The 16,872-nt window shown below is 35.5% G+C and overlaps 1 protein-coding gene across 1 annotated transcript in view; it reads left to right on the forward strand.

The window, feature by feature from the left end:
- EBS3 (Alg9-like mannosyltransferase family) overlaps positions 1-16,872 on the forward strand; it is a 91,001-nt gene that overhangs the window by 11,231 nt on the left and 62,898 nt on the right. Inside the window, exons 2-5 of the mRNA XM_089792641.1 lie at positions 13,782-13,875; positions 13,993-14,152; positions 14,259-14,479; positions 14,652-14,947. Coding sequence (XP_089648767.1) covers positions 13,782-13,875; positions 13,993-14,152; positions 14,259-14,479; positions 14,652-14,947 — 771 coding nt within the window. The remainder of the gene's footprint in view (positions 1-13,781; positions 13,876-13,992; positions 14,153-14,258; positions 14,480-14,651; positions 14,948-16,872) is intronic.

Below are 16,872 nucleotides of genomic sequence, written 5' to 3' on the forward strand. Positions count from 1 at the left end.
GCAGAGCACCATTATCAGTTGGACTACAACATTTAAATGAGATTCCAGAGTGGAAGTGGCAGATAATTACTATGGATTTTATTAAAGGATCACCAATGCCCTAGAATAGACACAATACCATCTTAGTGATTGTGGATAGATTAAGCAAGGTGGCTCATTTCAAACCAAGTAATTTAACAAATTGAGCACCAAAGATTGCTCACAAATTTGTCAGGGAAATTTTTAGACTCCATGGAGTACCAAAGAAGATTATATTTGACAGAGATGCTAGAATAACATCAAGGTTTTGGCAAACCTTGTTTTCAACCTTGGGAACCAAGCTAATATCAGTTCCGCCTATCCCTTGAGATCGATGGCCAGACATATAAAGTAATTAGGTATTAGAAGATCTCCTAAGAGTATATTGCATGGATTGACAATACCGATGGGAAATGTATCTCCCTTTAGTAGAGTTTTCTTATAACAACTTTTATCAATTTGCTATCATGATGACACCTTTTGCAACCCTATACGATCGTAAGTGCAGAACCCCTGTAAGTTGGAACCAAATCAAAGACATAATCTGATAATCATCATTGGACTTGAGATACTATTAGAGATGGAAGAATAGGTAGTTCATATCCGTTAGAGACTGAAAGAGACAAATGACAGACATAAAAGTTATGCAGATGCAAAAAAGATACCTGGAGAATTCTCAGTGGGAGAAAAGGTTCTTTTGAAAGTAAAACCACATAAGAGCACTATCAAGTTTGGGAAGAATGCCAAGCTAGCCTTGAGTTACGTCAGACCATTTGAGGTGTTAGAAGTTGTAAACTTGGTAGCTTACAAGATTGCACTACCTCTAGCCTTTGCCAGAATGCATGATGTATTCCACGTATCATATCTTAAGAAATATATCACCATCATGAGCGTATAATTGAATGGAACCTCTTGCAAGTACGAGACCCAGGGGTGGTGGAAATAGAGCGGCTTAGAATACTCGAGGTGCATAACCTTTGGTTACGTAATCGGGACAAAACCCAGTGCAAGGTCCAATGCGACCTGTATAATGAGGGAAATGCTACCTGGGAAGACTATGATGAGATCTTCCAAAAATTTCCCCACCTTTTCTCAAGGACTTGAAACATAAATAAACTCTGTTGAAATGCCACTTAGAACTTTGTATTGTTTTTTTAATTAGAATGATTGTTCCTTTTATATTATAAAGTTCATGGGTGATAATGAAACACATGGGGGAGCGTATGTTACATCCCAAATGTTTTTCCATTTAAAATAATCATATAGCCGTTATATATTTCATGTGAATGTTAGTTGGATAGTTAAATCGGTTGAATGTTAAGATCATGTGAAATGGAAATTATGGTTGTTTGTTTTGATTCATGTAAAGACGATTTGTTAGTTGTTCGTTACAATTTTAACTAAAAATGAATATTTATTATTTTACGAAAAGTTAGTTGTTTAGTGGAAATGGTGGTTAGCTGTTGTGATTATGAAATAACTTTTTGATTATAGTTATCTTGATTTAAATTGAGGAGTATGTTATTATCGTGGGAAAATTCTTCTTTGATGCAAGAGAAGACGAAGAGGGGAAGTATTGCTAAATAGGAGCTAAGGATTGGGGCACCAAAAGTTCATCAACAAGCCATTATGTATGGATTCTAACCGTCATGGTTAAGGATTTAATGACTAAGCAAGCAAGAGTATACCTTGGATAGCTATGAGCTACCCAGTTAGTTCATAACACAAGAAAACATTAAACAGTTAAATAATATAAAATTGTTACCTTATCTATTTGAGATCGTTGTGTAGCCTCTTGATTATATTTCCATGTATTGACACCATGTTATCTTAACATCTGTACTTGTACCTACATGTGTGTGTATATATATATATATTAATATGTATATATGTGTGTGTGTATAAACCAATATAATGATACAAAAGAATTACGTGATTAAATTAATGCACATATATGTATATACGTACATACAAATAGAGGTGGCACAAATAGCATGATGCCAATATATTTTAAAATCATGAGGAAGAATAACCTTTATGAATGTCTTTAATATTGGCTCCTCATTATTTGAGCGATTGCCATCTTTTATCGGGCTCATAATTCTTTTAAAATTCAAATCGATGGAGCTACTCTTTTATTGGGTTGGAAATTAATTATCCTTTGGACCGATAATTGGCTTGCACCCGCCACCTCGGTCTCTTTCTTGTAACTGAGAGTACATTTGTAGGCTGCTTATTTATGCTCTTGCCAAGACCATGCAAGTACCTTTTTTTTTGTTCTAAGTTTCTTTATAGTTTGCGAAAAATTCCATTTCACGACAAGAAGCTGAGTTTGCATTAACAATCAAAATCATTGGGGAAGCTTTGCAATTATAGTGAGTCTAGCGGATACTTCGGTACTGTCAATTTTATTTCCAATATTTCCAGATAACATTTCACCTGCATCACGACTAGTGGTCTCAAGTCCGCTCTAGGTAGCGGAACATTCAATTACAGGTTATGCAATCATTGTTTTCTTGCTACGTTGCCATTTATATACATTGCTCGTTGCTAATACTAATTTTGCAAAGAATGGTCTACTATGTTGCCATGGATTGTTTGCCGATGGAACTATTATACAATCATTGAACATCATTTTGATGCCATGCATATAAATTGTTTGCTGGTAATACTGTCATGCAAAATCAAAGTTGTCTTTGTGATCATTGTAAATATTTTCGTAATTACTTTCCATTGGCATATTTTGTGCATAAAATGCTTTGTAAGCAAGCATTGAAATACTTTTGTGCAAATTAATCAACTTAACTTATACGAGGTGTTGGCAATATGCCTTTGAGATAAGATCAGCTCGAGATGCCATAAATATAACGTTAAATACATAATACTCAATTTGATATGTGATTGTATATGATCTCGGGATCTACTAGGATGCACCCCTGAGACTGGAAGGGTCAAGCCAAATGGGTGGGAGGAGAAAACATCCTTGTAAGAACAAAGGAAAGTCAGAAATGAAAATGATTAAAGTGTAAATTGGAATAAGTAAAATTGAGTCAGCTCATGGTTGTCCGACAAGTAACTCTTGTTGTCAAGTCGAGTAGTGGGTGATCGGGCAAATTAGTAGCCCATTGAAATCCTTGGCAAGGTAGGTTAGTGGCATGCTTGTCACAACGATCACTAGAGGTTTGAGTGCTAGCTGACAGAGGGGAGGTTGATGGAGGATATCCATAGCCTTGTTTGTTGCTTATCCGACACTAACACCAGAATGCTCGGATGGCAGTACCATGGTGCTCCAAGCCTAATCCCGGGGTAGGGAGGGCCTTTCTCGATTGAGATTGTGTGGGGATAAGTTAAGGTCCATGGTTGAGAGGTTAAGCCCATGTCAATGCTTCTCCTCTTCACCAGATGTCGAGGATTGCTCAACACAGGGACTGTCTTTTGCTTCCTGTATGGTACTTGATTCTTCTATACATTTCATTGTCATAATTGAGTATCATGTTGATTAAATAGATATATCATTACATTATTTTTGATGATTGTAATACACTTGGAAAGAAATTAGATATGGAAGTTATAGTAGTTTCCTTTCATTTGAACTAGATTAGTTCGTTACTGATTTCTGTTTTAGTTTTATAAAATGTAATAAGTTGATAGATTTCCCTTTCATGTGAAGTAACTGATGTAACTACCTTTATTTCATTCTGTTATGAATCTAGATTTACTATAAAATATGGTTCTTAAAATGGCTTTGGAAAATAGCATGTTACAGTGACCTCCATGTTTTCTGCCATGACTGTGTAGCATATTGGTAATGTTGGTACCATTGAGGGTAAGTTGGAGGTTGTTGCCAACCTTCGTACCATACAGTTTGATTGGGGAAAGACTGACTTAGTCCAGGGAGATACTCATTGGGTAGACCTGGCTTTATTACTCTGGGTGGGAAAGGATGTCTTAGGGCCATAAATAGACAGGTTCCTCAACATATTCCAAACTATCTATTCCTTTTGGAAGGGCCTTAAAGTGGAACTTTTACTAGCCTCTTCTAAGGATGAAATATTTGTCCTATTTTATGGGCAGTCTTCATGACCATGCTTTTTGCAGCACATGGTACAATACACTGCTAAGGCCTTCTCTACTTCTTCATGTTCGTGTATACAATGTGTCTATTTGTTTCCCCATGTGATTCAAAAAATCAGTTTTAAGGTCATCGAGTAGATTACTTATTTCGTGTTTTGAAATACCTGTTGCTCTTTCCCAGGCAAGCAACTTACTAGTAGCCTCTCAGGGGATGTTAAGACCTGAAATTAATTCCTGCAAATTTCAACAATATCATCAAAAGTCAGTTTTGAAATATTTTCTTTACCCATTAAATTTAACGTATCCATGGTCTCATCTCTATTTCCTCTAAGAAATAATAGTTTAATGGTATCAGGAGCAAGTCCTGCTTGTCTTGACTGTTGGAGGTTGAATATAAAATGCTCCAAGCAATCTTCCACAGTTCTTCCTCCTATTAGTTATGTGAAAGACTTCATCCCAGATATTGTTGGTTTTGTAGTAATTTTAGTATTTGTCTATAAATACATGTTTCATGATATACCAAGATTTGATATGTCACAGATTCATAAACCAACGCAATGCTGCGTCCTTTAGTGTAGCCAAAAACAACTTGAGCATTTGGGCGTCACTCCTATAGTCATAGCTGTTGCATAATACGTCAAATTCAAATAAGAATATATCAAGATCTTCAATAGACAGACCATGAAAGACAAGCAAAATAATGTGAGGAGTGTTTTTCATAGGAGCATATTCCTTTGGAAGAATAATGGGATACTCAAAAGTGGTGGGTTTGTTATTTACCAATGCCCTCTCTCCATTATTATTAGGATCTTGACCACTTAACTTTCCCCCATTATTGATAGGATCAACCATGATTTCTAATGCTCAAGGAGTATAGACAACTGTAGTTAACCTTTTGTGTACCAGGGATGGACCTACTCTTAAGTCGGAAGACTTGTTGAAATGTTTAGCAACCTTTGATATGCTTCTTTGTGTTAATGTATTTGCTCAGAAATTAGATAAACAACAACAAAGAAAAGAAAAAACAATACACAAAAGACTCAATACATTTATCCTGGGAAAACCCTTCCACTTGAAGGGAAAAACTCAGCTACATGAGCAAAATATCTCTCTTATTGATACAAAAATTGTTTTAGGACAAGACTTTCACTTGATTGATTTACAATATGCCAAGCAATTACATAAATAGATTGCACAAGACTCTTCATCTTTCACCACGAAGGTCTCTTTGAGTCCCAAAAGTAAGACCCTTTATATTTCTACATATTCAACACTTCACATTTCCATACGCATGCCTCATAGCATGACGTATGACACATGTCTTTTTATATAATATTAACTTAAGTATTCTCACAAATGTCTCTTTCAGCTAAAGGCGACCATAATTGTTATAACAAACATATTTCCATTTTATAAGAGCAGAGATAAAGATGTCTATCGCAGCTACAAACTTCAACACTCCCTCTTAGCAAGAGAGAGATCTTTAATGAGGCAGGCACACATAGCTGCAACCAAAGATGTCAATGATACATTCTCATCACATAACATATGTTATGTCATCATAACATAATCCACCATAGTTACTTCATAAGCACATAAAATTAGAGTCACGGAGTCATGACTTTCACCATGCCTACTTGCAGAGGGTGATCCATCATGCCTACTTGCAGAGGGTAGATCAAGAGCTTTTATCTCAAAACTTCTCCCAGAGAAGGATACATTTCCACAATGCCTACTCACAGAGGGTGGAATGAGGGCTTTCACCTCAAACTTCTCCCGTAGAAGAATGCATTTCCACCATGCCTACTTGCAGAGGGTGGTCCACCATACCTACTCATAGAGGGTGGAATGAGGGCTTTCACCTCAAACTTCTCCTAGAGAAGAATGCATTAGTAATTGAGATTTTCTCTTAACAGAGACTCCCTCTCAGCAGGAACAGCTTTAATAATTGAGATATTTTCTTTACAAAGACGACTCCTCAGCAGGGACAACTTTAGTCACAGAGACTGCCTCTCAACAGGGACAGCTTTAGTCACCACAATAAGAAGACTGACTATTGCATAAACTTGCAAAGGGTTGGACATCTCCCTCTGTCATGTGAACACCCTCTGAAGCTGAATAGTCTCTCTCTTTAAATATGATCTTCCCCTTTCAATAAAGTGCCACCAGTTTAGTATCAAGACTGTAAACAACATTGCATAATCTCTTACCATCCCATTGCATCTCGCAACCATGAGAGATATTAATAACTCATAATTATCAATTCTAAAAGCAATCAGTATTCAAGAGATATAATCATAAATTCTTATCTCTTCGTGGTCTAATCTTAACATGCACACAAATATACACACAAAAGAGATTCTGTCTCGTGCCTCTACAGTCGATGTAATGCACAGGGCATCAATATAAATTTTAATATAAAAAATCTGATACTAACATCATAAAATTAGAACAATAATACTTATCTCCTTATACACAGCACCTCTGTATAGCTTCTGAAGGAACACCATAGGCCTCTAATGTTGTAGTTAATCTCTTCAAACCAAGACATGATTAGAAATACATTGATCTACAAAATGGAGTTAGTAACTTTTGTATGTGCTGGCACCTCCAACCATTTCCAAATACTCGCACAAACCTTGACCAAGGTTACGAGATATTAATCAATCATAATAGAATAGATCAAGTGCTAGAGGTAATTGAAGGACGATTGGGGAAGAAGCCAGATATACCCTGTTTCCAATAAATTTAATTTTCATTACAACAGGCACAGTAATTAGAAAACAACAGCAATAGCAATTTATTCTCAGTGTCAAGTCATCAATTGATAATATTGATTCACAGTCCACAAAATGCTTAACAAAGCCTCTTCAAGACTAAGCCGAATATCAGCAGAATGAAAGCAACAGAATCAATATGATTACGATAATTTAATTTCTGCAATAGGAATGATCACTATTCCTAATAACATAGAATATTTATCTCTTTTGCATAGGCTTCCATTTAGGCCCAACACAGATAATGCCAATTCAGGAAGGCAAAAAAATAAATTTAAAATAGAAATACTAAAATTTTAAGGAAAATCCAGAAGACTGTCCTTCTGAAAATAATAACCCTGACACTGAGCATAGTATGCTAATAACATATTGTCTTTCCAAAATTTGTTTACTTTTCAATATAACAAATTTGCTTACCTTTCAGCCCGCCAAAATTTATAAGAACTTTGAATTTTAAAAAAAATTAGCTTACTGTGCAAAAAAAAATGTAAATATTAATTTATTTATAAGAGCATTCAAAACGAGTATGCCTGAGTAGATTGGCAATCCTTCCTTTCATCATATCAATTAGAAAAGCGACAGAAGAAAGAAGTATATGGAAATTAGGATGAAATAACATGCTACAGATCTCCAACCCGTAGAATCCTCTTGAATAGACCTCCACATTCTGACAGCAACATAACCAGCAGCAATTCCTAGAAATAGAATCAGATTTCATCACATGGAGAAGCTTTGGGTGATTTGATGCCTTAAACATATCACCCATGATGAGCTTCCACCCAGAAAGATCCTCTAACAGTTGAGCTTGTGCTTTCTTATCCTCTTACTTGGTCAAATCTCTCCTGTCAGTCCTTGAGAAGATAACAAAAAAACAATCCATCCAAGAAATCATCATCATAAGAGAACTCAAGATAGAAAACTAGTGCACAGATAAAATGATACATACAGATTGATGTAAAATAAAATATAGGATGAGGGTTCAATTTGGTCACCTATGAGAAGATCACACAGATAGGAGAAGTTCACACAGATTCTAGGATGAGTATGCATATAACTTCTAGGTTAATAAAATGTATCAGAAATAGATCCAAATAGCAAATAAAGAAAGTTACAATACTCATCTTAGAAGCAAATCTTGATGCCAGCAGAGCCATGAGGCCCTAGTGTTGATGACTCAGAAACCCACACACCTTTGTGGCTACATAGTGATCTCATAGTCTTATTATAATTAAGAAGGACAACTTAGAACACCCATGATTTTGTCTTCTGAGATCACACAGTTGGTATTGAATAACCAGAATAAGCAGTATGCTCTTCTGCAATTATTTAGATAACTCGTGAACTCTCTGCAAATATGTATATGATGCACAAACTTCTGCAACCTGTGACAAACCCGATGCCCCATGATCATGAGATTCATACACTCGCAAATCAACTTTCGACAGTGTGTTCGATTTCAGGAAGAGTCTCCAACATCTTCATCAAGCGTAATGTGCGAATCCAAGAAGAAGAATTTCTGACTTCTTACTGCCACATATCACTGTTAAAATGAGCGGATCTTTGGAAGATGAAAAATCATGCTGTTACCAACCGCGGGAATGATAAAGCATAAAAAATAAATTGAACGCCAACAAGAGGAACACACAAATGGTTGCAGAGAAGAAGATAATCACAAACTGAATAAAAGATTGATGTGAAAGAGCTCTGACGAGTACAAGAGACTTTTCATGGATGAAAGATATCAAGCCAAAACAATAATAGATAAATTTTGAAGAAGCCCAAACACACTGCTGAAATGATGCGGAGCAAAGCAACCATACAGGAATTAAAAGCAAATCATCCAAGGCAGGACTGAATAAGAAAAAATGCACGATACACATGACATCTTCCTCACTCATAATTGAAACTCGAGGTGAAAGAAGGATGAGCTGCAAATGATATGAATCATTGATGATGAACGTTTGAGACTTCTGGCTTCCAAAACTTCTGCTCTAAAGACCTGATAGACTTCCAACATAGACACAAAACACATAATCCGAGCATTTATGCCATCCACCTTCTCGATACTCTATACAATGGAATGCTACACAATATTTATGACGACAACACTAATGTAAAGAAAGTTGCAATACTGGCGTTTTCTACAAGCACCTCTATTTGCATTTTCATGGGTAAAATGAAATAATAAACTGACTACCATCAGAATAGAACAACTTAGATGAATGATCACATATAAAACAACTAAATTGAAGATCCACAGACCTCAGCCCGATAATTCTGAATGCCTCGATTTCAAATGCCATAAAAGAAAAATTAAACAAACCGAGGAGAGAGTGTATGATGGTTATGAATGACATCTTTAACAAAAACTAAGGACTTTCACAATATGGCTTGAATGATAACTTGATAAGTTTCCCTTACTCTGCCATAGGCCCGCAATGTTGCGTTGCCTGCACTTGGCCAAATCCATCCTATCAAATCCGATGCTGTTGACGGCAACAATCGATGCAATAATCCAGACCTTTTCATAACACATTTTTGATAGATTGAGAATACTCACAGATAAATGCTTCTCGTTCATGAGCTTCAAACAATTTGTTTGTGAATTTTCTGTCCAAGGATTCAATCAAGTGTGAAATTGGATCATGTGAGATTAAAACCCCTTCCTCCTTCAATTGTTGCTCACTCATTCCTCCTGTATCTTTGAACACAATAAGGACTAGTAGACAATAACTGCTATCTTGAACTTAAATTGTTTCAAAGACCCACACAACATTATCATCACAGATAGTCGATCTCTCTCGCAGCTATATAAATTTAACTTCCTTTATTGCTGATACCTAACTAGGCTTTGATACCTTGTTAATGTATTTGCCCAGAAATTAGGTAAACAACAGCAAAGAAGAGCAAAAACAATACACAAAAGACTTGATACATTTATCCTGGGAAAACCCTTCCACTTGAAGGGAAAAACTCAGCCACATGAGCAAAATATCTCTTGTATTGATAAAAAATGTTTTAGTACAAGGCTTTCACTTGATTGATTTACAATGTACCAAGCAATCACATAAATAGATTGCACAAGACTCTTAATCTTTCACACAAAGATCTCTGAGTCCAAAAAATAAGACCCTTTATATGTCCACATATTCAACACTTCACATTTCCATACGCATGCCTCATAGCATGACATATGGCACATGTCTTTTTATATAATATTAACTTAAATACTCTCACAAATGTCTCTTTCAGCTGAAGGTGACCATAACGGTCGTAACAAACATATTTCCATTTTATAAGAGCAGAGACAAACATCTCTATCGCAGCTACAAACTTCAACACCTTGAAGGAATCAGGATGGTTATCAACAAAAATCTCTATAGCAGTAGACTCAATAGTACACTTTTCAAAAGCAGACTCACTTTACTCAGTTTTGAATGGTCATTGATTGCCAAGGGATATACTTTGTTTTTGTCTTTCCCTGATTGTTGTGTCTTCTGTTGTGATTTTTCCTATAGTAATTGCTTCCATTTTAAGGTTGTTTGAGTGTTAAATGGTTTGGACTTACCTTTTGGTTTTTCTGGATTTGGGTTTACCTCTTGCTTCTCAATAAATCTACCTTTACTATCTCTAGTCCTATTCATGCACCTATATGACTTACAACAAAGCAAACAAAGGGTATTTATTCAAACAAGGTTGACTATCCTGCGGACATCCTCAGCGCAATGTTCCTAACTTGACTCGCCACAGCTTTGCACCTTTAATACCTTTCCCGGAAATGGCGCCTAAAATGTTTGGTAAAAAATGTGGTTTGAATGTCTTCTAATATTTGACTTACATTGGCTTGATGCTGATCACCACAGTTTACACCTAAATGCCAATCCGGGGTTGTAAAACTGATGAAAGGTACAATGGCTGTTTGCTCAGGGGATGAAGATAATGAGTTGAGTGGAGATGAGATGCAGCTATTAAGATCAAACTGGAAACAAAATGGCTATTCTACAACACACTCTTCAAACTGGTTCACACTCAATAAAACAAATCAGAGTCCTGATTCCTGTCACGGATCTCTGACAGAACTTATGACAGAATATCTGGTTTCAGCTGATTACAGCTGGTTCACATTGAATAACTCATAAAAACCAAGGTTGCACAGGGACGGGGGTACTTAGTGTACGGGTACAGGTACAGCTATTATTCAAAATAGGGGACGGGGGTACTTGATTATATCAAACTTTATTTTTAATTATACTTTTATATTTATAGAAAATCTGAAATTATGAGTCATGACAATGGTTTTTCAAAACAAGAATACTGATAAAGTTAGCAAATGTAGTGTATTGTTTTCAGTTTCAGATTTACTATATGTTTGTAATAATAATATATGATAAATGTTTATATGCATAACAGAGAAGGCAGACTTTGAGCATGAACATGAACATCATAAATCATATGACAATGACATATTGCAGATGATAAACTTCTGACTTGAACAGTGGTAAAACTCATTGTGAATCAATATTGTATCAAAGTTTCAAACTGATTAGGTATTTAATTAAGCTTGATAAACAACAAGCTGATATGCAAAAAAAACCGAAAAAAATAATCAGAAATCTTAATCAAGGACCTTAGCTATGATGCTCTCCACCGAGTACCCGGTACTTGGGTATGTGGGTACGTGTACCATGGGTGTGGGTACGAGTACCCATGCAACCTTGATAAAAACCCCTTAATTAAATACTGTTACAGAAACAAGATTTAAATGTTTAAAATTTTAAATTATAACAATAAAGGTGTTTCCCAAAGTAAACTATGTCTAATCGAAGCAACTTCGTTTAATCAATGCCACACTGTAACAATTTATATTTAATCAAAACAAACTACATCAATCAGAGTGCACTATATTTAATCCTGAGAACATACACATCAATGATAATGAGATTCTTATTGCAGATGAATAATTTCAGTAGACATTAACCACACCAAAACCTGAAGTATCAATTGAACATAACTTATAAAATTAATCACACTTTATCTAAGAAGGATATCACCTGGCAACATGAGCAGTGGGCCCTGCCTCCTTGATCACCAAGCAGTAGAATGAATATTGACTTCTAACCTTGCTTAATCATGCATAACACAATTTGCACTAGGATAATGGCAGATTAGGGATGGAAGTATCTATTTTAATTTTATATCGATTTTCAGTCTTCAAGATACATGCATATTTATATTAGAGTGTTTTAACAGCTTCATCTTTCACTTGTTATAGCCGATGGCCATCAACCACACACGTGGGTTATGTTACAAAAATGGCCGCAGGCCAATAAACTGTTTGCAAACAAACATAGTCTAAATAAAAACAGCTGCTGCTAGTGCCTTCAATATAATGGCAAATGTTTTAATAGAGGTGATAACAAGATAACTGCTAAAGCTACTTTTAGGACTGTTTATCATTTCTTCCTTGCTTCTGCACCATCCACCTCCTTGACAGCTGAAGCATGCCTACTATCATTTCCTGCCATTTTGACCAGAAAACAGTCAGCACTTTTATGGATTTCGACATTGTTTATGATCCTAATTTTCTTTTAACTTTTTATTAAAAGTTACGAATTCCTTCGCCAATTTGTGATAGGAAGGCTAGCAAGTATAAAGGTAAAAAGGAAAACGATAGGAAGAAAATGATTAAAAACAATGGAACTTATGCGCTCATCATATTGGACGATATATTTGTTGAAATTTCCTACTTGAAAATTTCAGTAATAATTCTTTTTCTTTTCTCCTTGAATGCAAACATGTTTGTTGTAGTTATTTTGATGTTTAGTAAGCTTTTAAGTTCTAAGAGTAATATTGCAATCTCTACAATCAAACAGTCATTTGATTTAATAATAATTTGGAATGCAGTTATATAATTTTTTGCTATCCACTCACATCGCATGACAAGACTAGAGGTCTTCTCACACATCATTCGACCCTTTGCTTAGCAATAACTTTATCAATTTCATCCAAAACTTACCAAAGAATCATTTTATAGCAAAGCTTACATGCTACACTGCAATCTACTATTTTAGCCCAACTCTTTATTTGGACAATTCATGGGCTAAACTCTCTATTTTAGACAATTCATTCTAAACTCTCTATTTAGACAATTCATGGGCTGAATTATTGATTTTAGCTGCTCCCTATATCTCCGTGCCTTTAAATTTCAGAAACAAGTAGTTCTCGTCTCTTTTCAACATTTAGTTTTCCTGTTTAAATCCTGATTATTTCAAAAAATATTATTCCTTTAGTTTGCTGAGTTTTACCCCAAAAGAATTTAGCTGCTATGTTTTAATGTATGTTTGTTGCATTAGACTGTTGTCTTTGTATCAAGTCCTATACATCTGATGCAACTTTCCTGAAGTCCATACAAAGATATTGTATGTCAAATTCAAGAAAAATGAAATATATATCCAAGTGGTTAAACGTGTGAGGAATGAAATCAAATTCTATGGGGTCTCGTTTTACTTAAATCCTGGCAGAACAAAGGCTATAATATAAATTACAATTTAATCCAACAGTAAGCCTTTGGCAATTATTATTAGTAAAATTTTAATGAATATTGTACTTAGCTCCTTGGGAAAGTTTACTTTTGTATGTGGATTTTATTTTTTTAAACTTTTCATGTACAAAATTTAGCTTTGCCATATTTGTAGAAAGTACTAAGGTTTTGATGCATCTATTGTAGCTCTGGATTTGCTCTTCGGTCATATTTCCTTTGGCATTTATTATTAGTAAATTTTTTTTATGAATATTGTACTTAGTTCCTTGGGAAAGTTAACTTTTGTATGTGGCTTTTATTTTATAACTTTTCATGTACAAAATTCAGCCTCTATTGTAGAAGTACTAAGGATTTTGATGCATCTATTGTAGCTCTGAATTTGCTCTTCGGTCATATTTATACATTGTTTTGCACGCACTGATAGCTGCTCCAGCCTCACGGTGGTTTGGTATGGGACAAGGAAAGGTAGTACCCTCCTCCTTTGGAGTAGGTAGAAATCCAGTTTGTCATAGATGTTGCAGGCGTCGTTACATTCTAATGACTTGAACAGTAGATGATTTTGATTCTTGTGGTTGGCGATAGGTTGCAGTATTCTACCTGGTGAGGCTGTTCCTTGGTTTTGCATCAGCGATTTCAGATACAGCTCTTGTTGTAGCTGTATCTTCAAAATATGGCCGAAGGCTGGCAATTACCACCCTTTTCTTGCTTGCTTTTTCAAGTGGATGCTTTATAGCTAGTACAAGTAAGTACTATTTTCTTTCTTGGCTTCTTAAAATTATTTCGCAAAAATGATGGTATCATACATTATACATTTGGTGTCTGAATCCTAATTCATTTCATTTGTATAGGTTTCTTGCCAAGCACATTTTCAATGTATGCAATTACCCTCTCATCAGCTGCACTTCTCCTTAATAGGCCTGCCATAGCTGTTTCAGTGGCAGCTGTTGGCGTTCTTCTTGGTTGGCCATTCTCTATTCTTACAGCAGGTCCTCTGGTTGTTTATGCTTTAGGCATTGGAAGTTTAAAAAGAGTTTTTCTGGCTGGGGCAACAACTTCCATTTGTATGATGGTAAGCATTGGTTTTGATTGCCAAAGATCAAATCTATGATTTTCAATTTTGAATTGTTGGTTGCAGATTTCAGCATATTTGGTCAGACTAAAAGGTTGCTTCACTATTTGTTGAAGTGGATTTCATATCTAGTAAAGCTTATATGTTCATTTTATTGCAACCATGTAAACAGATGCTGTCTATTTTGGCTGATTATTACTATTATGGAAGGTGGACATCATCAGTGCTCAATCTGCTAGTGTATAATGTTGTGGGAGGAGGTGAAAGTCATTTGTATGGGGTAGAAGGACCATTGTTTTATTTAAGAAATGGCTTCAACAATTTCAACTTTGCACTTCTTTTGGCATTGCTCTTCCTGCCAGTTTTAATGATGACCAAGAAAGGGGATGACAAACCATTAGCTGTTGTGGTATCTTCAATGTACTTATGGTTGATATTTATGTCACTGCAGCCTCATAAAGAAGAAAGGTACAATCTCTTTTGTTTTAAAAGAAATCCTTTTGACACTAGCTGAATTTTTTCTAGTAGCATGTCAAAATTGATTTATAGATACTTCTACTGACTTAACTAAGCTTCAGTTCATGGAAAGTACATTATAAAAACAGTACCACTTTGATGTTTTTCTTTTGGCATTATGTGTGTGCTGTTCACTGTTTCGATGCCTGTTTGCTTGTGCACTGAGGTAATTCTTTGTGTTAATTGCTGGATCTAACTTAGTGGCATAGATATTTGTGCTAGCTGGGAAGCAAGAATGCCAGTATGAATGCGAGTAATCCCATTTCAATAAAACCCAAGGTCACTAGGGACATTTAAATAAAATAATTAATTTTGGTAGCAAATCTTTAATCTATATTCCTGCTCGAGTTAATGAATCTTTTAAGTGATTTGTGTATGCTCTTACTTTCACCATCATTCTGTTATGAAGGCCATTTTCAAATTTTAACCATGTGATGCCTGAAGGAGCATTCTTTGAAATATCCCAAATAGATATTTGCTCTGCTGCTACTATTTGTTTAATTATATAAATTATATTTTCTTGTAGATTTTTCTTTGATCTTATAGAGCTAGACAGAAGTTGTAGAAGGTTGTTTTTTTGTGTATTTTTCAGACTATAAGTATTATAATGAATAAATAACAATAATTGATAAAATAGAAGTGATAGAAATCATATGCAGCAATACATACTATTTTGGAAATGATTCTAAAACCGTACCAGCAGAGTCTGATTTATTTCAGAATAGTACCAATACAGATGTACTTCAAACAAGGTTGATGCCAGCTGAAGATGGGAACTAGCTACAGCCAAACAAGTCCAAATGATAGAGCCCAAGCTGTTGCAATAAAACAACTCCAGTCTATTGCAAATAAACACTCCAGAATTCCTTCTGCAAGCTGCTATAAGGAAAAGCCAGGCTAAACTAAAGTGGCCGCCTTTTCAATAAATCCACTGTTTGCAAAGTGTGACTGCAATCCTAGAAATTGATCCTCTGTCGTGATCAAACTGTATGCATAAGAACCTTCAAATTTGATCTTGTTGAGGGCTACGTCCCAATAAATCTGCTCTCAACACTAGGGTTTGCGTCCTAGGTGAGGAATGCTCTTCCAGAGCAATGGCGTCCAAAGTAGTTTGACAAAATGATAAAGATACTCATCTTTAGGTTGCCTTCTCCTTATATCCCCTCTCCAAGGCATTTCAAACCCTAAAAGAACTCTAAAGTGGATTGCATTTGAACTTTATAATATAACATTATTATCCCAATAAAGGCGTCCAAATAGAAGGAAATCATTACTTTATTAATGACAAATAGCTCCAAGCATCAAATAAGTCCTCACAAGTGATAATCAAATACTAGAGATTGAGCTCTTTCCAACGAGCTATCACACATAGCCAAATCGATCCAAATGGAGACAAAAAACTCCTTATTACTCCAAAATGGCTAAACACTTAGCCTTATTTAAATTATTGAAATGCTAACTTAAGAGAATATTTAAATATATTAAAATATTTCCCAAGTAGCCAAGGAACAACCCAAACACTTCTAAAACATGAAATTGAGTTTTTCACCTGCCTGTGATTGATGTTGGACAACTTGGGCCAACTGGCAGTCACACCCTTAAATCTAGGGATACTCTTAAAATATAGGGAACACACCCAAATCTCTTGAAATTGAAACTAGGGGGTGATCTCATAGAACCTCAACTCTAGAAATGTCACCACCTCTTAAAAGGTAGGAATTTCCTCCTACAATCAAGGAACTGCCTCCTAAAATCAAGGAACTGCTCTCAACTGATCTACTACTGCCTGTAATACCAAATTCAGATGCTAGAAACCCTCACTGAGTCCCTGATCACCATTGCTAGCCTACGAGACTCCATAATAGGCTAACTCTCAT

This window comes from Cupressus sempervirens, chromosome 7, assembly GCF_028749045.1.
Source record: "Cupressus sempervirens isolate cs-2001-9-10 chromosome 7, ASM2874904v1, whole genome shotgun sequence".
NCBI classification, from domain to species: domain Eukaryota; kingdom Viridiplantae; phylum Streptophyta; class Pinopsida; order Cupressales; family Cupressaceae; genus Cupressus; species Cupressus sempervirens.